Consider the following 24,742-nt stretch of genomic DNA (forward strand, 5'->3'; position numbering starts at 1 on the left):
CCACTAACATCTGAGTGAATTAACCTCAACATATTTGTGACTCTTTCTTCCCTCCAAAAGAACAAAGATTCAAACATTTCGCCTCTATACAAGTTTAACAAGAAGGCATTGGATCTGGATCTAACAATCCAAAGCATCCATCTATGCCCAACTTGTAATTTATGGTTTCGAGGTGTCACAACTCAGTAGGGTTAGTCACTACCTTGCAACCTTTTAAGTTTTAAGCATTGTTATATTCTAAATAGTTAAAACTACCACATCATTTCTACAATAAGAGACAATTAATCGGACTACAATAATCCAATCATTTATTAATAAAGAACAATGTTTTGTCAAACAAAACATTCATCCATCTCTTAAAATTATAGCGATGGAATTAAGTTCCTTATTCAAATTGGAATGTAAAGACAATCTTTGTTTTTCCCAATTTCTTTGGTAGTTCATATGAGGAAGTAAGTACTACCTGCTTTCGCAGAGATTTATATCTTTATTCACGTTCCAAAAGTGAAGTACTTTCTCTTCTCCTATAAATCTTCTACTTCTTATAAGTCACCCTTTTACAACGATTGTAGAATATAGTTACTAATACAGAATCAAGCATTCAAGTAGAAGAACCAATTGTTTTGAACTATTTAAGAACAATTTACAACACATTCGAAAGGTATGTTCTTGACACTTGCAAGACATTTCTTGCAAATACCCCTTCCAATGTCCATCCTTTCATAAAGAAAATTTGTTCCCTTGGAGTTATTTTGCCTTCTTCATTTGACTTCTCCTATGACTACAATAATCATGGTCCCTAAACTCCCACTGTCTCTCTTGAAACTTATTTCAATTGTTTTATACACATCAAACAATTTGGAGAGCGTGCGGTTATTGTTCACTATATAGTTTACAATAAACTTAGTGAACCATTTGGATAGGAACACAAAGGTGAAGTCTTAGCCTAGTTTCCATCTTGTGAAGTGGTTTAACACTTCAACACTCAATGATTCAAAATCACCATAAGTCCATATTGAGGGACTATTTTTGTCGAACAACCATCATGTTCTAAACAAGGTTACAACCTCTCAAGAGTTGTTCAAGGTAACTCTTATTTCTTCATACAATGATTTGTAAGTGAAGAATTATGGCACTTATAGTGTCCATATCTTTGTGATAATCTTCTCAAGTTCCTTTGTTCATTCAACAAAGGAATAAGCACTTGTTGTTTGAGTTACTCTCTTAATGATGGACATATCTAACATGTTTTTCCAATGATACATTATCAATAGGAAGGTGATGAGGATGGGACTACTTGGGTACAAATACAATCCATTCAAGACAAGACAATCTATGGGATTGTGGTGCCAATAACAGAAACTAAAGCCTTCGGCTTTTCTTTGTCAAGTTTGGATAGCATTTGCAAATATATCGGTAAACAAATACATAACAAATACAAATTGATTGAGTTTAAGCCATTTGATATAGGTCTTTAAATCAAATAGCACCACACACTATTTTGACAAATTCCATATCCCTCAAAGGAATTTGAGAGTTATGGAGGAAACTCTTAGTACGGTATGTGAGGCTCACTATTACCAAGCCCCCTCAGAAGAATATCATATTGGCTAGCTTTAACAATAATGAGAGAGTACGCCTACTCACATTTACATCTCATGTAAGTACCCATCTTATTTGGCTTCTAGAGAATGATGCCTCCGAAGAATATCATATTGGCACCATTGCACTTAGTTAAATTATTTCCACCATGCCAGTTCGTGAAGGTGTTCAAGAATAGCCTCAAAAGAATATCATATTGGCCATACTCATTGCCTACCGTCACAACATTATGTATGTATATAGAACCACTCCTGAGTGTAAGCACATACTTTGTATTCCCCAGAACTAGGCAAAGACGGTGTATGAGTCATAAACAATTGCAGTCTACCACATCAAAAGGCTACGAAAAAAGTGTTCAAAGCACTCTCATGCTTGTCAACTTAATAACGGTTTGGTTGAGGGGTTTTAGGTCTCATCACAAATAAGCATGCATTTTAATCACATTAAAGCAATTTGGTCATATCACAACTATTGGTCCATGTGATTGATTTAGTAGTATATGATACTCCCATTATGCTTGTAAAATGATTTTTAAAGCAAGAGTATATGGTACTACTAACATAAGCTTTGCATTCATTGATGGACTATATAGTTGCCTTAGGGCCTTAGAATGACTATGAACATTCGATTTGATCCAACATGGGCCTACTGTTGGATCTCGATCTAGGGATGGTGATTGATTTTAGTTACATATTTAATCACATTAAGGCCTATTTTTCCTATTGGGCGTTGGACCCAACTACTCCAATTTCATGCATATCAAATAAAACACGAATGAAGTACTTTAAAGTAAAGAAGAGCTTATGCTCTTTTACAACATTTGATCAAATCAAATTACAACCAAAATCTTATCTACACATTCCCATGGTTCAAACAAATTTGAAAGACGGCCAATCACATCGCTCAATTATCGTAGGCTTAGGTTCATAATCACCCTTTCTTTAATTCATTAACACTATAACTAATTAAACTAGAATACAACAACGTCAATTTAGTTTTTGAATCCATAGAATTGATTGAAATGGAGCTAAATGAAATGAAAATCCAATTCTCATTTAAAGAGACAAAACTATTTTGTTCTCAACCTAATTTGAGCCAAAATGCAATAACCTCAACTTTTGGGCTATATTGCAAAAAACAAACTTTTGGGGTCACTTTGTAAAAAAACAAAAGTCCACTACTTCGTGTAATTACAACCAGAACCCAAAAAATTCAACAATTACAAAAACTTCATTAAAGGAGCAAAACAATTTGTCCTTTAGTAATTTGGGGCCTTTACATAAAAACATAAACTTTCAGGTCAAAGTGCAAATGCACAAAAGTATCAAAACTTTATGTAATTGCATAAAAGCACCAAAAGTACCTCATTATAAGGGTGGCGGGTTGTCTAGTGAGAGAATGGTGTCAAAAAACCTTTGTAAGTTTTGATATACAGAAGGTCATAGGTGATGTCCATGGAACATGGAAAAAGTTTCGACAAGAATAGTGATGTGAATAGTGTCAATCATCTCACATCAACTATTACAAACAAATCTTTAAACAAATTCAAAAGCAATTTTGAATCAAACACCCAAAACTTTATGTTCTTTGTTATGAACATGAAAACCCATAAGAGCTGCATGAAGAACATTTATGAAAACCCATAAGAGCTGCATGAACATTTTTCACCTCAAGACACCCCAAAACCTCTCAAACTTAAGGGAAATAACATATTAGCATACTAGGGTACTTAGGGGTTCCTAATGTCACTTTAAAACACTTTTAACAAGACAAACAAGAACCCAAAAAATCCACCCATGGATTTGGCCGAATTTCCGCAAACAAAAGGCACCAAATTTTAGCTCCAAAATTCATGCTCATATAAACTACATACAACATTTGAGATGGCAAATTTTCAAGTAAAATTTACATTCAAAAAACAAGAATAAAGCTTGTAACCATTACAACATTCAAATCAAAGACTATGAACAACAAAACCCAAAATAGTTCACCAACTACAAGACCTAGGCTCTGATACCACTTGAAGGAAAATTTGTGAAAAAATAAGTTCATTAAGCAACATAATACATTCATTTAACAATTAAATGGCAGAAACATATTTCTAGCACTTTAAAACAAAACTTAAACCATGAAATTCAAAGCCTAGTAGTTGTGGTGAACCAAGACTCAACTCAAAATCTAAGACAAAGATTCGAGATTTCTTTATACCTTTGAAGCACCTCTTTGTTTAGTAAAGGTTAATCACCCATGTGAGGGCCTTCTTTCCTTTGTCTCCTTACTTCTTGGCTTCATGGATATGGATGGAAGAATTGGTTCTCCAAAAGTCCCCAAGGTAGGAGACCTCTAATTTTTTACACCAAGGATGGTGAAGAAAGAAGTGAGTGACATTGGAAGAGTTTGATGCTAGTAAACTCTCCCAATGTGACCGACCTCCTAGAGACAAAGAGAGAGCAAAAGTTCTCATCTTTTCTCAAAGAAAACCCCAATTTAGAAAAGGCTATAAAGTTACTTTTATACCTACCTTCATCGTAGTAGCAAAGAAAACCCCAAGGAAGAAAAGACTATAAAGTTACTTTTATACCTACCTTCATTGGAGTGGCAAACTTGTGTCCAAAATGATTCCCTCTCTAAGTATGGCCAGCCTCCCTATTGTTAGTGGGTTAATTGCGCATTTTGTTTTAGTTGTCACACTACTTAAAACTTATGTGCCTTGTGGACCAAAACCCTAAACTAACTTAAGGCCTAAAACGAACCTTTTGTTCTTGATTAATTAACTTTTAATTAATCATTGCCATATACATTTAAACTATTTAATTGTCCTTACTCATCTTCATTAATCATTACCTTACATGGTGTGCAATCCATTAGGTTCCTTTTAGTGAGACAATGGGCGATTAGAACTCTTACTAATACTCTTACTAATCAATTGTGAATTGAAACTTACTTTCAATTTTCCCTTTAGTGATTATACACCTTTAGGGCTTCCATAAGCCATGAGTGACACCTAGCAGTATGTTATGGCTAATTACAATGTAATACGGTCTTTCTCTAATACAATACTCTTGATCAAATTGTTTGGCTTGATAGTTTATTCATGTCTACTATCCAATGTGATTCTCTTACTTATATGATTACCTTGAATGTGATCTAGAAGGACTTCCTAAATCTCATTCGTACTCTAGCCATAGATTTTTAATCATATCATAGAGTATTCTTCCTCAACGGTTTGAAGGTTAAAGATCCCTTGTTGTGCATTCACTTGCCTATATAGTTAAGTGGCTTAACCTCAACTATGCTATGGACACTCTCTGATGGAGTACCTTTGACACAGTCAAAAAGCAAGGACTTAACCACAAGACAACTACGATGCCTTAGGTCAAAAGACTACTTTGCATTATCCCAACCTTGAGTTCTCATGTGACATGAGTATAAGAACTCCTTGTTGATCGCGTTCAGTGGACTCATTCTCTATTGAGCACCTACATGCTTGTCTTGGTGTCAGTCGCACAATGACTCAAGACTAGTCACTCTATCTGAGAAAAGACATAGCACGTACTAATCTTAATGGACTATCAATGCCCACCCAATTGGCAATCCTATAATCAGGAACATTTAGGTATACGAAAAATAATGGTCTCATTAATCTAACTTCTTTAGATCATATTCTCTCAATTACATATTCCTTGGACTTATTGTTCAAGGATATAACGTTTATATGAGACGTCTTTGAAAAATAATATTTTTCCTTATATTAAACTAGATTAGTTAACATGTGAAATGTCCGTAAAGTGTCATCATATGATTAGCTTTAGGGCACATATCCAACACTAGGTAATCATGAATGTGATATTCCAAGAGCCCTTTGATGATCTATCCACAGAAGTCTTTGGCCAAAGTAATATTCAGGAGATACAGTAGGGCGATCATATTCATGCTTAGAGTTTAACAAATGTTCCATGCTCTAAAATATATGATCAGAATATAGTAGACAGAGGAACCGAATTGCATTGTAACCATAAATAAGGTTCTAAATATGTGGTGTATGAATTCAAACATATTATGAGTAATCTAAGTAGCCAAAATTCATTGCTAGATGTTAATATTTGATTGTGGATAATCTTACAAGGTTGAATTAGAATGGTTTCTAATTGTGTAAAATTAGATTAATTTGATTAATAAATTATCCACTGCCACCTTTAGCTGCAATCTACATGGTGACACACAATAGAATGATACTAAAGGATAAAATTGGTGAATGTTGAATTAATATAAATGGTTTATACTAAATTTGTTTATTTTTTATAAATTGGTTTGGGCCTTCTATTTATTGTTACTAATGAACTAAAATAAAATAAGAAACCTTAGTCTGAAAGGAAAAGTTGGATTAGGTAAATAAATAAAATAAAGAGCAAACCGGGTCGAAGCCCAGTGGCAAAGGAAAGGTGCGACAAGCCCAAGGAGGGGTTCCCTAGGGCTTGTGGCACATTTGTGGTAAAACAGGATTAAATTGTAATCTTACTCGCTTACCAAATTGTTCTATATATAAACCTTAAGGGTATTTAGACATTGTGATTTTTACATATTGTGAAATCAAAATTTAGAGACAATGGAACTAGGTTTTCCAATTTAGAGAAATTGAAAAACAAAACAATACACTACGCTACCTTTGCTACCGCACCTATTAAGGGAAAAATACCTAGTAATTCATCATCCTTCTGCTTCACCAACTGGGGATTCATTCATGTGGATACTAGCAGAAGGCTAACACTTGGGAGCCAAAACAATGAATTCTTCTTATGAAACCTAAAGGTTGGAATTCTAAACTTTATTCAAGTTTATGCATGTGTTCTTAAAATTGTTTTACATAAACACAAACATGTCGATTATTGCAGATCACGTGATTGATTTAATAAGATTAAATGGAATCTAAAGTTTTGTTAACCATGCTTGTAAATTGGATTATATATGCTTACGTCACCTTGTCACGCTTCCTTCTAATGGCGTCCTAGCAAGCAACCACTTAACAAGCCATGAACCGAGCATTCAAACAAATTGCACTCTCGCCTTGTCCTCCCCAAAATCATTTTCAACCTAACGGATCACGCACCATGTAAGGTAATGATTGAAGGAAATAATGAAGATGAGTAAGGACAATTAAATAGTTTAATTATATGTGGCAAGGATTAATTAAAAGTTAATTATTCAAGAACAAAAGGTTCGTTTTCGGCCTTAAGTTAGTTTCAGGTTTCGGGACCCAAATGGGTTTTGGTCCAAAAGGCACATAAGGTTTAATTTGTGTGACAACTAAAACAAATGAGCAGATTGCCATAATTAACTAAGTGTGGTCGGCCATAGAGAGAAGGAATGGTGTTGGTGGACTTATTACAAGTTTGCCACTCATTTGGAATGACTATAAAAGTAACTTTATAGCTTCATCCCTCATCAGGGTTTCTTTGAGTAATAATAAGAGAACTTTTGCTCTCCCTTTCTCTCTAGGAGGCCGGCCACATTAGGAGAGTTTACTAGCATCAAACTCTTCCAATGCCACTCATCTTCTTCCTTCATCATCCTTGGTGTCGGAACTTAGAGGTCTCCAACTTTGGAGACTTTTGGAGAATCCATTCATCCATTCTTCTCCAAGAAAACAATGGAGCAAAGATGCAAGGAATGAAGGTCCTCTCTCTTGGGTGATTAGCCTTTGTTCATGCAAAGAGGATTCATCAAAGGTACAATGTTTCTCAACTCACTTTGTTTTGAGTTAAGTCTTGGTTCACCACAACTACTAGGCTTTAAAGTTCATGGTTTAACTTTTGTTTTAAAGTGCATACAACCATGCTTCTGCCATTTAAATGTTAAATGCATACATTATGTTGCTTAATGAATTTAGTATTTCAAATATTTTCCTTCACTTTGTTACTGACTACAGTTTCTTCAAGCTCTATTGACCATGCAAGGAGATATTTTTTAATTAATACTATCTTCGGGATAATTCTTTCCTCTATCCAATGGATGACACTGGATGACGACCATGGCGAAATAACTCTCTCCACATAACCCTACATCTCTCTATAAATACCTTATTCTTCACCAAATTTTGGTAAGATATCACTACGCAATTCTAAAATCTCTCTCTTTTCAAATAAGCTAAGTTGGGTATCGAAGATCCATTGGCTAAACTCTTCCCCCCTTCTTTGGCATGCAACTTTGGCCTTTAATCAAAGGTATTTTATTATTTTGTAGGTACAAATTTGTCAATACTGAAGACAGTGAATTTTTGCTACCATAATGGAGTCAAACACAAATGGGTCAGCATGCATGAGACCGAGGGGTGTGTCAGCCAAAGGTTTTCCGATGGTCAAGTTAGCGAATAGTTTTAGATCAAGTAGTGGGAAAGAGAATTGAAGTGTTTAGATTGTGTTACTATAGATGAACCCCAGATGGGTGTATTTATACCATGTGGAGAAGAACATTTTTAGGATAGAATCCTCGTTCTAAGTCAGCAAAATCCTAAAGGATATCCAGTAGTAGATATTACATTTTTTTAGGAGTTATGATTACTTGCAACACATGTCAACTCCTACATTGTAGGAACTTAAAGACCTATAATGATTTGATTGGGTCCGTATCAAGATTAGGTCGCATGACTTGTTGAACGAGCATAGCCATCCGAGGAATAGGGTGATGGTGACATTGCTACTCCGTTTGATCCAGCTTCACCCAGAGCTGGTGAGTCCATGATCAAACTTTGAGGTAACTATATTTGGATCAGCCTTACTCCAGCCCTGAAAATTCATGGTCCCATAATTGCTCCTAACTATGCATCTGAGAGTCAACTTATTTCCCTTGAGGATGAATTGTTATGCATAGGCCATGCATTCCAGAGTAAGTTGGAATACATACCATTTTAGCTTGAATCTTCATGTCTTTATCTGGCTCTTAGTATTAAGTGGGGGTGTTTCAGATTCAGACGTGCTGCCTCGAGCACCAAACTATAAGCTTCGCAAAGATGAGACTTTGCGTTTGTTACATGTTCACAAAACTCAAAAAATTTCCTACGATATCCTGCTTTAAGGATATAACCGTTGGATTCATTGATCCCAAGGTGAACTGGTCCATATTCAATGGGTGGATGACTTGAAATGTCCTCTTAAATATCCATCACACCTCTATTCTCATTTCTTCACTGAACCCCTAAGCTTCCCATTTACCCACAGGACACCTTGACTACTCTTTTCTTCCAATTTCATCCCCATCATCATCATCATATTTCCCTTGGTAAACTTAAAAAATATGTTCGCCATTTCATCTGTTTATCCTACTCCCCATGTCAATTTCGACATCTTCATTGAACTGCCATGGTCAGAGTTTGCAATAAAGAGGGGGAAGTAGCATTCCTCACTGGTTGTATCCATCTGCTAAACAAATGCAAACTCTAGTGCGAAGACAACAATGACATGAAATGTGAGCTTCATGAGCCTTTAGATCCTAATCGTCCTTACATCAGAATCTATCCCTACTACCTGGAGTTGGGGTTAAAATTCCTTCTATCGCCATTATGGAAATAAATTCTCATTTTCTTTCAAATTAGCATTTGTAATCCCACCTCGTCATTCATACGCATTGTTTCCTACTTAGAATGCCTAAATAACTGGTACAAAGCCGAGCTGGGTTTATCAAAATTTCTCATTCTCTATACTTTGTGAAGTAGTGCTGACTCCCGGTATGTTTTCCAATCTTGATCTAATTTCCAGTGGTCTGGTTATATTACTAAGTTGCCTGAGCAGCACAAAGATTGATACATAGACATCCTCTTAGTCGATAGGAATTGAGAAAGAGACATATCTGGAACTAGGTTCTCAATAAACTAACTAGCAAGGTTAGCTGCAAAATTGAAATCAATGACATGGGTCTGTGCCAGCTTGAGCTTATTAACAAAGACTTTCACACCATTTTTACTTCACATCAGAGTTTGAAGTGGCTTATTGCACCGAAGAGGGACAGAGCAGACATAAAAGACAGCATCATAGACCTTTGCTCCAAACATCTTATTCCAAAAGCTAAAATCACCAGGATATCGCCAAAGAGTGTTAAAAGTGCCCCCTAGGCTGAGAAAAAAAAAGATGAAGAAGTCAGAATAAGTTGCTTTCTCTTCCTAAGGTTCATAACAAGATCAAGTTAGCGGGCAGCTTTGGTGGTCATCAGGGCAAAGCACTTACGATTGTCGACTTTACTTCTATGGTTGAGGAAAGTTTATAGTAACCTCCAACAAATAGCAGTGAAGAGGGGATTGAATCCGCACTTGAAAAGACACCGGTTCAAAAATAGAAGTCTTCAAGGAAAAAAGGGTTTCCGTTTTGTCAGAGCACCCAACCTCAGTCCTTCATTTCTCCAGCTTTTGATCCCATGACTGAGCTTTTCTACAGTCAAATTTCAATAGGGGAGTTGGCCAGTGACTTACTAGAAGAGTCAATTACTCAACTCTATGTTAGTGAAGAAGCACTCGATCATGTGTCATGCTTGATAATTAAACTGGTTCATGGGTCAGTACAACTTTAGTCTAATACAAGCAGTTTTTGTCATACAGGGCATCATAAGGCTCTAGTTTGTTCGACCATCTTCCCTACTGTATTTGGAGAAGTAATGCCCGAAGAAAACCTTATAGAAAATAGCAAATGGGGTAGATACGTGGTTAGCTTTCTTAATATCTTCGACTTCCAACATTTTTTTTGCCTTTTTTCTTACCCTTACCCTTACGTCTCTTCTTTAGGTAAATGCATAGACAGAGGCCTTGATCTGCACCTAGGAAGACAAGATTTCTAAGCATGAAATAGCTTACAAAAGTGAACTGGGTAGTAGGATGAAGTTCAAGCAGGATTCATGAGATACTGATAAGTTTATCCTTCAATGAAACTTAGATACAGCTCGGCAAAAGGTGAATTAGGTCAAGAAATTTCAAGCGAATGAATCTCAGTAAAACGAGGGGGATGTTGCAGAGCTGCGGTAGCTGTATAATGAGGCTACTATGCAAGAATAATCAAGGTTACCTTGACGGTTACACAGCCCAAGATCATTGCAAATGATGGAACTTCATCTGCTTGCTGGAAGAGATTCAAAAGGCTGGTTTGCCCACACCTTCTTCTTTCGCGATTGAGGCTGCAAAACTTGTATTATTGCAGAGGAATAACTTACCTTCTGATTTTGAAGGCTTACCACAAAAGGTTGATATGGTTGCATCTGAAGCCACTCGTGTTGATCTTTCCTCAGCAAATGTTCAAGGAATCGTTGATGTGGCCCCCGATAGGTAGTTGTGTAGATTTTGTTTCCTTTCTGTTTATTATTCAACCATGATGGGTCATTGTTTTTCCCCAATCATGGGTTTTGGATGCACGTTTACTTAGCAGTATTTAATTGTTCTGTTTGATCATGTTCTAGCTTCGTTTCGTTAGCTGAACCTTAATATGATAACCTGTCCAAAGTAAGCTAACTTTGAAGTTGTAAGTGACAGAGCAGAGCACAAGTAAGCTTGTGGGCGCGAGACAAAGCTCAAGTGCCCATTTTGGTGGTGTTGATTCGGAAGAACATAACCTCCCAAATTTAGTGTCCATCATAATATCCAGAGGGCTACCTTACTTCGGTCCCAGGCTTTCAAATATTAAACCCATGGAAAACCTCTTACTCTATCTTTACCTTCTCACGGTTACCAGACTAAAGAGAATTATGGTTTGAAATTAGGAATGGCATTTATTTGTTTGTTCTATTTAATCTTCTATTTAATCCATGTCAAATAATCTTTAGATTTTTGCAACGTGATGTTAAGAAACTGTGTTTTCCTTAACTCATATTGCATGCTTATCCTAAGTGAATCTTAAATGAAAATTTGTTGGAGGCCTAATCGCCTAGATGTGGATTGGAAACACTTTTTGAATTCTTTTTACAGACTCTATGCATCAGACCTAAGCATTTCGCATCGGACTACTTTGGTTGGCTTGGACAAAGCATTTTCGCATATTGGAGCTCTATTAGAATAAAATTCCTCTTGGGAATTGCCTAGTTTCGATGGCCTCTTCGAATCTGCTAACATATGATGTTGCAAAACATACTTGTCTTAGTATATCGGTTATGGATAGAAGTACTCATACTTGGGGTCAGAGTTCAGAGCCACCTTCAGATGATTTCTGGATCGCCCTTTCGACTATTCCCTCAAATCATGTAAAGCCCCAGTTTGAATATTATAACCCATAATTTTGCTAGTTGTATAAACTTTCGAAAGTCGGATAATGCATTGGATTTTTAGGTCAGGGCGCTATATGCATGTACCTATAACCCGCCAATCATAATCGCGCTTATTATGGCTCAAGTCTTCTAAGCTACTAACCATTCAGAACAAAATGGGCTAAGAGAGGAAAGAAAGAACAGATGTTGAAAATTAAAACTTCTTTGTTCATAACCAAAATAGGATTGAATTTAGGGGGGGGGTGTTATTGAATCTGGGAAGGATTTCTTACATATCTCTAGGATGGAGAATTAAATCACTAGTGTAATTCTAAGAAAATGATGATAAGATGTTAAAGTTACATCAGGGATCACTTTTGACGATAAACCTATGGTGGGGTGTGAAGAGATGAGTTCTTAGTGGACTTGTCTTTGCGCCCACGATGGCGTTGCGATTGAATCCATCTCAAGGTAATCGGTATTGGATTTCTTGTGATTCTTCATGTTTCCTCTCTATTATTAGGTGTTTTTCGTCCTTCGTGGATTGTTAGTTTATGTTAAGGGTAGGCTTCTTCGTTGGTCGTTGATCTTCATCATTAGTGTGTTTGTCCGATCGATCTCTATCCTTTGGTTCAACTAAGCCTTCTTTCTGTGCTTTGTCTCTAACAAAATCCCAGCCGTGTCCTTGATCCTGGAGTTTGTTAATGTGATCCCTCAACAGCCCCTCAGCACTAGGCAGCTTATAGTGGCATAGCTAGTGCTTTTGTGGAAAGAGCAATACCATTTGGATTTTTCCTTGCTAAGTGCTACGGTAACGGCTTTAGTCGTCTGAGGAATGGCTTGTCTTTTATGCTATGGAGGATGTTGTTGATGGTGGTGCTTGGAGTGGTGTACTATTTTGGCTTTGGAAGGGCCTGTTTGTCCCCGACGTCCTCCTCTTCTAGCATGTCATGGATAAAGAGGATGAACGTCTCTATCAGCCTTTCTCCTGTCAATCTTCTTGGGGTAATCTGGTCCAGCTATCGTTCTTCTGCTTTTTGCATCACTATCAATTAAATCGTTCGTAATGTCAAAGTATTTTGCCAAGGTGGCATAGTCATACACTATTTTCTTCAATTTCTAAGAAATGGGTGAATAGATTTACAGACCTCACTTGAACGCCATAGTGGCCAATTTATCATCAAGTTTTTCTATTTTTACTAGCTCTGCTTAGAAACACTTCAAGTAGGTCCTGAGACTTCAATCCTTGGATTAGGGATTATCCTGAACATGGCTTTGTGACACCTACAAATAGCACGGTACACTAGATAAGTGTTGGTAAACATGTCGATCAAACTTTCAAAATAGTCGATGGATCTAGCTGGTAGCTCCGAATACCATCTCATTACTGGCCCATCTAAAGTAGACGAGAACATTTTGCACATCCAAGCATCGTTGTTATTGTATAGCGTCATGGCATTCCGATAATTCATGATATTGTAGTCTAGGTCGGAGTCATTGCGAAATGATATGAACCTTGGCTAAGAAAACATTTTTGGTAGGGGTATATCTTCAATTTCCATTAAAAGTGGTGTCCATACCAGGACTCTTGATCTGTTTTGGATGCGAGGATGATCATTTCTGACCAAGCTTACATGATTTTCTTTGTCTAAGAGGTGTCACCACTCTTATTCTTCGAAAGATTCAGGTTCGTCAAATCTCAAATGACAAGGCTCCGCTTTCAACCTTCCCATTGTATCTTAAGGAGGGTTCGGCATATTTTGCGGTCTTCCCTAAAAAACTGCATCAGTGACTTGTCCATTGCGTAATGGACCCCAACTCAGATTAATGACATTTCCCGATGTCGAAACAACAGGTGACATTATGGGATCTCCTTCAGGGGTCATGGTGCTTATGTTTTCATATCTGAAAACAAAGATTTAGGTTGGAGGGGTTCTTCTACTTGAATCTCCAGGTATTTCATGCGATTTTCCATGTCCACAAAGTTAGAGTGACTTTCTGCTTGAGCGGAGGTTTGGTTTTTTTGCAGCTTTCCAATATCTGGTTCATCGAGGAAAGTGGAATATTGACCGAATCCTTATCGTTTATGGGTGTAGCCATTACTCTCTGTAGGCAGTTACATGCCCCAGGGGTTACAGTGATATAAGGTGGCAAGTTGTCCATTCTAGGAAGGACAAACACATCAGAAGGTAGGTTATCTATCCCACCAGTGGGGTTAATGTTGGTGTTAACCAAGCTTTGTTCGAAATACATGTCGATAGGTGGAGTGATCTGGTTGAGAGGAATAACAGTTCTCTCTCAATGAAAGCACCATTTGTTGAAACCAAATTCGAGGACAGCCATGAGCGGTGGTTGTGCATAAACACGAGCAACCTGTAAAATAGTAAACAACCGTGAGCAAGCCTGAGACCAGCCACATCGGGGGCAGAGTTGTGCCCACCCAAGGCTCTTTGATGGTTAAGTTAGAGATTTGTTTTAAACTCAAGCAGTGAGAAAGAGAAATTAAGTGTTTAGATTGCATTTCTGGAGATAAACCCTAGATGGGTGTTTTATATCATGTGGAGAAAGACCTTTTGAGGATAGAATCCCTGTTCTAAGTCGGCAGAATCCTAGATGATATCTAGAAGTATATATTGTACCTTCTTAGGAGTTATGATTATTTGCGGTGCACACTAATTCGTAGATCGTAGGAATTTCAAGACTTATAGGGATCTAATTGGGTCTGTATCAACACCAAATTATGTGTCTTGCGGAACCTGCACGGTCTTTCAGCGAAATCGCTTGGACTCCATTTATTGCCCTTGAATAAGGTGATAAGTAGCACCACTATTTCGTCTGATCTAACTTCGCCCTGGAGCTGTTAAGTCCATGACCAGACTTCTGAGGTAACTGTATTCAAATCAGCCTTACTCCAACCTTAGAAATCCATGGTCCCACACCTTCCACCTCCTTGTGACACACTTGACCCAAAATGTCCACCTGGACCCCGAATCGAGCTATGCTGGCTGACACCATGAGGTGACGAAGCCATAAGTGTAGTGATGTGGAAATTGTGGATAAATTTAAACCTAAAAGTGCCTATGTATAAAAGTGCGCTAGTGAGCGGGAATGAACCCAATTCACACGTAATGTCAAAGCATAAGTAAAGTATGGTGAAGGCAAAAGAGGAATTATATCGTAGGTAGTATTCCAACCACAACCTTTTGCCAGAAATCCTCATCACCACGAAAGCTCAGCCACTAAACCCTAGAGGGGCGAAAAACAAGGGTGAATGGGCCTAAAAATAAAGCTTTGTAAAAACCTTTTCGAAAACATAATAACCCCTCGCAATAAAACAAGTATAGTTTCCAAAATATAGTAAGAAAACACTTACTGTAGCCTGCAATATCTCAAGAATTCATTACGGCACAATATCTCGTAAATAAGCACATGACATCCATAATCACATAATCTCGCATAAATAAACATATCATATCGAGTGCTCATCAACACATGCTGACATACGAGTTCATGCAGAGGCATTCTGACATGAACAAGACTGGGTGTGACAATGATATACGCTCTAGTACTACAATCACGTGAAGACTGGCGCTATGCACAACACATACGAGTCCTAATTTCCTATAGCAACCTAGGACAGGCCTGGCACCTACAATGGATCCAAAATAAGTGTACGGTGCGATGTGCACATATAAGTGAAAGACTGGCCCTGGCTCGGGCGAATACCAACACTGGTGCAGCAACCAATGAGCAGTTAACACAAATATAGTCATGCCACAGTGATTCGATAATTCTAGTTGACATAACATTATTCATAGTTGTAAGTTTAGCTAAGGCACCCCGTAGAATTTATAGTGATTTCCTAATCCTTGTCGTTACGTCATTTTCTATAAATGTTAATTTTTTTACAACAATCATATAGAAAATTCATTATTAGATGTATATATGGAAACTAACGAAATAAATATATGTATATATCAAAGAAAAGACCCACTCACAAATCATGTCGTCGAGTCGAACCCACCCCATAGCATCAAGAGTCTTTGCGATGTGTTTTGCCTAGAAACGAAACCATTATGTAGATACATAACATAGTAACGTATAAACGCGTTTTCATACAAAGTACGGCTAATAAAGGAATTATTTTAAAATGATCAAATTTCGCAAAACGGAGGGTGGATTTGGGTCTGGCACGTCAAGAAACCAAAGGAGGGACCTCGGGTTCCTCTATGCGTCGCCACAAGATGGCTGCATTGGTAGCCACACACCGCATGCACCACGACGTTGACCCCCTCTAACGCCCATATGCATACAAGTACGGCTGTACTCGCCTTCCTCATGAGTTCCTGCAATTTTGCAGGTTTTTGGTTCAACTTCCAAAGCTCTAAACGAGCTCAAATCTTAACCAAAATTGATGATTCAAAGACCTAAGTGAAGTAAAAAATGCAGGGAATAAATCTATACAGGAGCGAGGCCGAGACACGATCGGAGTTGGCAGGAAAAATCCTCTTAAAGTGGCCTAACCAGTCAAGCTTCCAAAATTTCTGGGAAATTTTCCCCCGAGATGTTTTTTGCTTCAACTCTACCAAATTTCATTGTGAAGGTTAAAGACCTTATCAGAAGTCCCAAAAACAAAAAGATTTAAGGTTGAGGGCTCCCGAGCCTTACCCTTGGTCAGAAAACTAAAACTCGCCCGAGTTTGCTTCATAGATGGTGATGTATTATGGCTTCCATACTAGCCAAGGCAACAGAGATGAAAGAGATGATGATGAAGAGGGAAAGAGTGTCATGCTAGACACAGGTGGTCCTGGTAAGGTTCGCCGAAGAGATTACACCATCTCAGTGCCGCCGAGGAAAAAGGGAGAGCTATGAAAGTTGAAAGAGAGAAATATCGGAGAAGAGAGGGAGTTAAGAGGGTTAGAGGGAAGAAGATAAGGTGGCAACACAAGAGGGTGAGTAAAGAGAAGGAGCTCGGCTCTATTGTTGGTATAAAGAGAAGACAGTGCTTGAGAGAAAAAGAGAGAGTGAGGGGAAAAGCGATGAGACAGAGAAGGATGCACGAGGAAGGAAACATGGGAGAAAGGGAAAGAATGGGGTGTGGGCCCTACATGGCACACAGCCCAAACCATAAAAGGCGAAACAAGAATAAAAATTATCCCCTGTAAATGTGAAATTATCAAAACGTCCTTCACGCTCTGTACTTTGTAAAATCTTCGTCGTAGCTCCAAATTTAGTTATGTTTGTGCCTATGCGTTCGTATTATCGCATACTACACAAATACGCCAAAACAACAAGTCATACGTCTCTCTAAAAAACGGTTAACGGAAGTCAAAATCCCTTCCTCTAGGGGCATTTTCATCAATTCACACTTTTAAAATTTATATTATCGTAAAATTAGGGATGGGTTGCCACACCTTGGGCATGTGGCTTTGATCTTTGATCAAAGGTGTTTAGTTGTTTTGCAAGTACAAATTTGTCAAGACTGAAGACGGTGAATTTTTGCTACCACAATGGAGTCAAACACGAATACATTTGTAGGCTTAGGTTGACTATAGACCACCTTGATAACATTTGCAGGAAAATGTCATCCCCTAAACTTAGTGTTTATAAAGATTTCCACTACGATAATTAGAGTATTACCTTACTCTGCACCAAGTCCAAGACCCACAAAAAATCTCACTCTCAGAAATTTGCTTTGATGAATGGATTGGACTAAGGATGAGAAAGTAACAAATCTTGTCCATAATGACCTCTGGATCTTAGTGTGTCAATAGGCTTGTTGGCTGAATGATAATGATTTGCTAACATTTGCAAAAGATTAATCAAATTGTTGCATGAGAAGTTCAGTATGACTTTGATTTCATTTGTTCATTCACCTTGCCCCACATCAAGTTCGAGGATTTTAATAATCGCAAGGTATAACTAAGAGAGGGCTTCCTTCCTAGTCCCAGTCGAACGTTCATCCTTAGTGACCTTAAACAAAAAGTTCATTAGGGACTTGGTCTCTTGCACGTGGGATAGAAAAAAACCTTTGGAATCCCTTTGACATACCCTATATTCGTCGAATCTAAGCGTTTCTGATCAGATTACACTTAACTGACTTGGTGAAGTTAGTTCCACGAATCAAAGCTCTGCTTAAATAAAATTCCTCTTGAGGACTTCCTAGTCTGGATGCCTCATTGGACTTGCTTTGGGCATGAGATTGCAGCAAAACGTACTTAACTTAGTACACTAGTCCCGGATAGAAGTAATCATACTTCGGGCCAGAGTTTAGAGCCATTGCTCGGATGATTTTTGGGTCGCCCTTTCGATTACTCCCTCGAATGGCCAAAGCCTAGGTTTGGGTCCGCCTAATCGTAAACGTGCTTAATACGTCTCAAGCCTCTTAAGTTGTTAACCAAAACACCACAGAATGTGCTATAAAAGACCCATCTGACACAAATACTTTGAATTTTTTTAGACTACACTTTTGCATAGTTTTCAAAGCAATGTGACATGTGCGATATTGGGTTATTCCTTGTACCGCCAAAAAATAAAAAAAAATAAAAAAAATAAAAAGAAAGGAAAGAACAACCAAAAGTTATGCAATAATCAAACTAAATTCTTGTTATAAAAGAATGGGTGTTTGATGGGTGGTGTGATTGAATCCGTATTGGACTACCTATATATCTCCAAACTTGGAGAATCAAATCACAGGTGTAGTTCTAAGAAAAGATGACACAATGTATGTTTACATCATCTTTGACGATGGTGCCTTCACTTAGGCACGCTTTGGAGTTGCTTATCCACGTCTACGTGTAGACTGATGACATTGAAATTCTTTGCAGTTGAATTTGTGCCTTGACTTAGGGGTTTTGTTCTTTCTAGAGTGGGTTTGGATATGACCTTTTTTTATTTTATTTTATTTATTTCTTTTTACAAACAATAGTTTTAATAGGTTAAATTGTTAGTTGTTTGCGAGAAGAAGAATCGATAGGAATTAAACTTGCACCAAAGTGGATATGTATGATTGTTTTCCGTCACTGCGTTAAACCGCCATCTGCTGATATGGGCTATGCTTTTGGTGATGTGAGTTTTTAGTTGCTGATGTATATTTTGTCGACTTTAGCTTGCCATTTGGAACTATTGTTCTTGCAGTCATCTTGAAATAGTGTCTATCATTGATTTATTTCAGAAAAAAACACCAATCATAAAGAAAAACAGTTAGAAAGAATTTCATCTTGACAAGAAAATGAACTAAAAAGGAAGTAAGCAACAAAAATCTAAATCAATAAATTGAAAAATACGCAGAAGATGACATTAATAAAATGAGATCGGCAATGCTGTGATCACAGAGCGTTTTCCAGAAATCCTTGAAAACTGTTGGCACTTCCAATTTCCCAACTCTCTCTCCATTTGATAGACCCAAAGCGACTAAACTTCCTCTAGTTGGGTTAGTTTGTCATACAAGCTTGTAATATTTGAAAAGGTTGGGTTTATTTTTATTGGTATGCTACACTTATCATTTACTGTACCATCTCTAATAAAAATAAAAGCCGTCGACGCATACGAATCTCATCTTTATTACAGAAATGATATAAATAATAATACAATTATGCGGTAATGGTAACGTTTTTACTGTTTTATTCCTTTCTTTTCCCCACTTCTTTTTATTTTTTTGATAAATGTTACTGATTCAAATGGATAGAGAGAGAGAACAGAAAAAGAGCGGGGGAGAGAGAAGAAAGAGAAAGGAAGAGAGAGAAAGAAAAGGAGGTTCTTGTGAAGGAGGGGGATCTCATGTGCCCTTTTCGCGTTGAATTTTCACACATATACAGACACTTGGTGAAAGAGAAAAAGCAAAACAAAGAAAGGTGAAGGAGAAGAAGAAGAGAGAGAGAGAAAGAGAGATCGGTTTGTGTCCTTGAGTCTTTTGGGTTTGTATGAAAAAGCTAATTTTGTAGATTGGTATTCTGTGAAAATGCAAATTTGTCCAATTTGAAGGCAGCATCCACACCTGGACCTGACCTCTCCCTGTAAACAACAACCACTTTGATTTCATTTGCTGCTGCTGCCTCTGTCTCTGCCTCTGCCTCTGGTGGGGTACATCCTTTGCTGATAAGCTTGAATTCTCGCAACAAACACAACCCTCCAAAAAGCAAACGCTCTGAAGAAACTGCTTTTGCTGCTGCTGCCTGCTTCTGCTTTTTCTTGGCGTTTTTCTGCTCAAAACCCAACTCCAGCACACATCGAATTCCCTGGATTTTGATTTGGATTTGGCTTTTGGTGTTTTTGCTCCTTTGAATTCCAAGAAATGAGAGCGGGGCTGAGTACGATCCAGCAAACGTTAACCCCAGAGGCGGCGAGCGTCTTGAACCACTCGATTGCCGAAGCGGGTCGACGGAACCACGGCCAGACGACGCCGCTACACGTGGCAGCAACCCTTTTGTCCTCCCCCACCGGCTTCCTCCGCCAAGCATGCATCAAATCTCACCCGAATTCCTCCCACCCTCTGCAGTGCCGAGCTCTGGAGCTCTGCTTCAGTGTGGCTCTGGAGCGGTTGCCCACTGCCCAAAACATGAGTCCCGGTATGGAGCCCCCCATCTCTAATGCTCTCATGGCCGCCTTGAAGCGAGCTCAGGCTCACCAGCGCCGCGGCTGCCCCGAACAGCAGCAGCAACCTCTATTAGCCGTCAAAGTCGAGCTCGAGCAGCTCATCATCTCAATTCTCGATGACCCGAGTGTTAGTCGGGTCATGCGGGAGGCTAGTTTCTCTAGTCCCGCAGTCAAAGCCACGATTGAACAGACGCTGAACTCTTCTGCCGCCGCCGCTGCTCACGCCGCCGTCAATTCATCCCCAATCGGATTGCAATTCCGCCCCACTGGCCCCACGGTGCCACCCGTGAGCCGGAATTTATATTTGAATCCGAGGCTGCAGCAGCCGCTGGGAGCTGCAACACAATCGGGACAACATAGAGGGGAAGAGGTTAAGAGGGTTGCTGATATTTTGTTGAGAACGAAGAAGAGGAACCCAGTTTTGGTTGGCGATTCGGAGCCTGAGGCCATGACCAAAGAGCTCTTGAGGAGGATTCAGAGCAAGGAGTTGGGTGAAGGGCCGCTGAAGAATGTTGATGTCCTTCATTTGGAGGAGGTTGTTTCTTTGGATAGGAATCAGATAGTGTCAAAAATGAAGGAATTAGGGGGTTTGATTGAGACCCGGTTGTTGAATTTGACCGGGGGAGGGGTCATTCTTGATTTGGGTGACTTGAAATGGCTTGTGGAGCAGCCTGCGAGCTTTGGAGGAGTTCCAGGTCCAGGTCTAGTTTCGTCTCCCGGCCAACAGCAGGTGGTTTCGGAGGCAGGGCGGGCAGCAGTGGGGGAAATGGGGAAGCTATTGGCGAGGTATGGAGAGGGTAGTGAAACTGGCGGCCGGCTTTGGTTAATTGGGACTGCTACTTGTGAGACATATTTGAGGTGCCAAGTCTATCACCCTTCAATGGAAACTGATTGGGATCTACAGGCAGTGCCAATTGCTGGCAGAACGCCACTTTCAGGATTGTTTCCGAGGTATGCTTGGTGTTCTTATTTGAATTACAAACTAAACTCTGTAACCATGCAACTTGTCTCTGCACTTTTGTATTGTCTGGTTTAATTTTGCACATGCTACACGATTATATAGAAAGGTTTCGGTTGATTATTTCTTTCATGTTCTATGGATGCTATCAATAATTGCTGCTTTCGGAATCTTGAATAGTTTTAGTTTTGTGTATGCTCAGAGTCTTGCTTTATTTGGAAAATTGGATAACTGATGGAAATATTTTTTGTTTTTTGAATGGGGCCAGGCTTAGTTCTAGTTTCAATTTGAAGTTTTTTGAATCAGACTTGAATAGCCTCTTAGATGCTCTTCAGCCTAATGGTATTGTGGGCATGTTAGGCTTTTTTGGGGGGCTTGTTTACCCTCTTCGTCGAGTTTTTCTATGTTTTTGCTGACGTATGTTCTCTTTTTAGGATTGGGGCGACCAACGGGATCCTTAGTAGCTCAGTTGAATCTTTGTCACCAATGAAAGGTTTTCCATCGACATCAATTCCTCAACCAAGACTTTTGTCAGAGAACTCGGATCCTGCTCGAAGAGAAACATGTTGCCCGCAATGTACAGAGAGTTATGAGCAAGAGCTTGCAAAACTGGTTGCCAAGGAATCTGAGAAATCATCTTCTGAATCAGAGGCAGCTCAACCACCGCTACCTCAGTGGTTGCAGAATGCTAAACCCCGTGATGTTCATGCCAGTACATTAGATCAGACGCAGGTGTGTTCTGCTCAAATTGATCTAAACTTTCTTCTGCTATTCATTTGTCTCTCATGGTGTTAAAAGACTTTTAAGACATTTAGTTAATGGTATTTCATTTTTGTCATCATAGACTACGGACCAAAATTTGATCCTGAAGCAAAAGACTAATGAATTACAGAAGGAATGGAGAGATACATGTTTGCATCTTCATCCTAATTTTCATCAGCCCAGTTTCAGCTCGAAGAGAATTATTCCAACAACCCTCTCAATGACGAGCTTGTACAATCCAAACTTGCTTGGTCGCCAACCATTCCAAACCAGATCACATGTGAATAAGAATCTTGGGACTCTGCAACTGAGCACAAATCCGCTGACCAGCCAACCATCTGAACGGGCAATTTCCCAACCAGAAAGCCCTGTAAGGACAGAGCTGGTTCTTGGCCAAACAGAAGTCACTGAATTCACCTCCGAGCAAATGCATAAAGAGCGCATCAGAGACTTTATGGGCTGCATGCCTTCTGAACCACAGAACAAGTTACATGAAATGCAAACGGAGGATAAACAATTGTGTCAAATAGACACTGATTCATTCAAAAAGCTTTACAAAGGTTTAATGGAGGTGTGGTGGCAGCAAGAAGCAGCAGCCTCTGTGGCTGAAACTGTGACACAATGCAAGTTGGGCAATGGAAAGAGACATCGTGCTGGGTCAAGGGGAGACATGTGGCTGCTGTTTATGGGCCTGGACTGTGTTGGCAAGAAGAAGATGGCATCAGCACTTTCAGAACTGGTATGTGGGTCCAACCCAGTGATGATCAGTCTTAGCTCCCAACGTGGTAATTTGCAATCAGATATGAGTTTCCGTGGTAAAACAGTGGTGGATCGAATAGCAGAAACAGTTAAGAGAAACCCTTTTTCAGTAGTTGTGCTTGAGGACATTAATGAAGCTGATCTGATAGTTCGCGGTAGCATAAAACGGGCAATTGAGAGAGGTCGTCTTGCTGACTCTTATGGCCGTGAAATCAGTCTTGGAAATGTTATTTTCATCCTTACCGCAAATTGGTTGCCGGAAAATCTTAGGCCCTTGTCAAACGACAATTCACTTGAAGAAAAACTTGCCAGTATAGCGAGGAGCAGCTGGCAGTTAAAGCTATCTGTCTGTGCTAGGGCTGCAAAACGCCGTGCCAATTGGTTAACAGATGAAGACAGGGCCACAAGGCCTAGGACAGATACTGGTTCAGCATTAGGATTCGATCTGAATGAAGCTGCGGATGCTGAGGGTGACAGAACAGACGGCTCGCTTAATTCAAGTGATCTTACGGTTGATAATGAAGATGACAATCGTCTCAATAACAGAACCTTACTCAAAGTTACAACCACATCAGTACCCCGGGAATTACTGGATAGTGTTGATGATGCCATTGTGTTCAAGCCAGTGGATTTCAACCCCATTCGGCAAAACATCACAAACTCCATCAGAAAAAGATTCTCAAAAATAATGGGTGAGGGGATTTCATTTGAATTACCAGAGGATGCTGTTGAAAAGATCCTGACCGGGATATGGCTAGGCCGGACTGGCTTAGAGGAATGGGCAGAAAAGGTTCTCGCCCCGAGCATCCAGCAACTCAAGTCCTACCTTGGTGGCAGCACTGGTGTGATAGCCGACGAGTCATTGGTGGTGAGGCTTGAATCTGATGGTGCTTCGGACGATCGGAGCCGGGGAGATAGGCTTCCTAGTAGCATCAATGTGGGTGTGGTGCCTGATGGGTTGAGACAAAAATGATGTTGGGTGGGGGGTGGGGGGTGGGGAGAGAGTTGGTATTTTTCATATTGTATATATGATCAACGGTGTGGGGGGCAGTCAAGACATCTGGGATTTGGGAGGGTAAATCGGTAAAGATAAAACTGTTACAGGAGGGAAAACTTTGGATAGATTGACGGAACCATTTTTGTTTTTCCCTTCCTTTTTCTTTATTATTTTCTCATGTTTTCAGCTCTAAAGTTTATAGCATCTTATAATCATAAATATTTATTAATTACGTGTTATAATTGATTAATAAGACGAGGCATTTCCTCTTTTTTTTTTTTGGTCTCTCTCATGGACTCTTTGTTTAATCAGTGTTTGTTAGGACCTCTAATTTGACTCTTTACTACAAGAAACCCTACTTAAGGCAGCACGCCACTATCTCAATGTAGAACGAGAGAAGTCAACTGATGTGATAGTGTTGTATTTGTTTATATTTGGCTATACTATTACGTGATGTCTCACTCAGTGCTATGACATTTTATGCATGACATTACCGTTGCAAAATTCATTAGATCGCTATAATAATATAACGTATGTATATATGTACACACGGTGTATGTATATTTGTGCTGCTGTGCTCTCAAAGGGCAAGGAGAAGAAGACTCCTCGTCGACGTCCTCCCCCCATTAATGTCGCTCGTAATGCGCGAGAGTGACGAGAGGGAAAACGAAATAAGTAAGAAAGACAAAAAGTGATGCTTCGCGTCTACTCCATATCCTTTGAATATATGCTGATGTGCATATACAAATTATTAAAGCAGGTCCTCCTACTCGCTCCATCAAATCTCAAATCTCAAATCTCAAATCTCATTGAGTTGGATGATGAGCTCAGCTCATGTAAACCCAAACCAACCCAAA

General features: G+C 39.2%; 1 protein-coding gene across 1 annotated transcript; it reads left to right on the top strand.

Annotated features, from left to right (window-relative positions):
* The first annotated feature begins 19,517 nt into the window (after positions 1-19,517).
* Positions 19,518-24,158, top strand: LOC137737526 (protein SUPPRESSOR OF MAX2 1). Its single transcript, XM_068477037.1, has 3 exons — positions 19,518-21,360; positions 21,802-22,099; positions 22,212-24,158. The coding sequence occupies exons 1-3, from the start codon at positions 20,108-20,110 to the stop codon at positions 23,859-23,861; spliced, it is 3,201 nt and encodes a 1,066-aa protein (XP_068333138.1). The 5' UTR covers positions 19,518-20,107; the 3' UTR covers positions 23,862-24,158.
* Positions 24,159-24,742: the final 584 nt, after the last annotated feature.

Source organism: Pyrus communis, chromosome 6 (assembly GCF_963583255.1).
Source record: "Pyrus communis chromosome 6, drPyrComm1.1, whole genome shotgun sequence".
Classification (NCBI taxonomy): Eukaryota; Viridiplantae; Streptophyta; class Magnoliopsida; order Rosales; family Rosaceae; genus Pyrus; species Pyrus communis.

Coding starts and splice junctions, on each gene's coding strand:
- LOC137737526 (XM_068477037.1), top strand. CDS start 20,108: ATGAGAGCGGGGCTGAGTACGATCCAGCAAACGTTAACCCCAGAGGCG. Junction 21,361..21,801: donor CTTTCAGGATTGTTTCCGAG/GTATGCTTGGTG, acceptor TTCTCTTTTTAG/GATTGGGGCGACCAACGGGA. Junction 22,100..22,211: donor GTACATTAGATCAGACGCAG/GTGTGTTCTGCT, acceptor TTGTCATCATAG/ACTACGGACCAAAATTTGAT.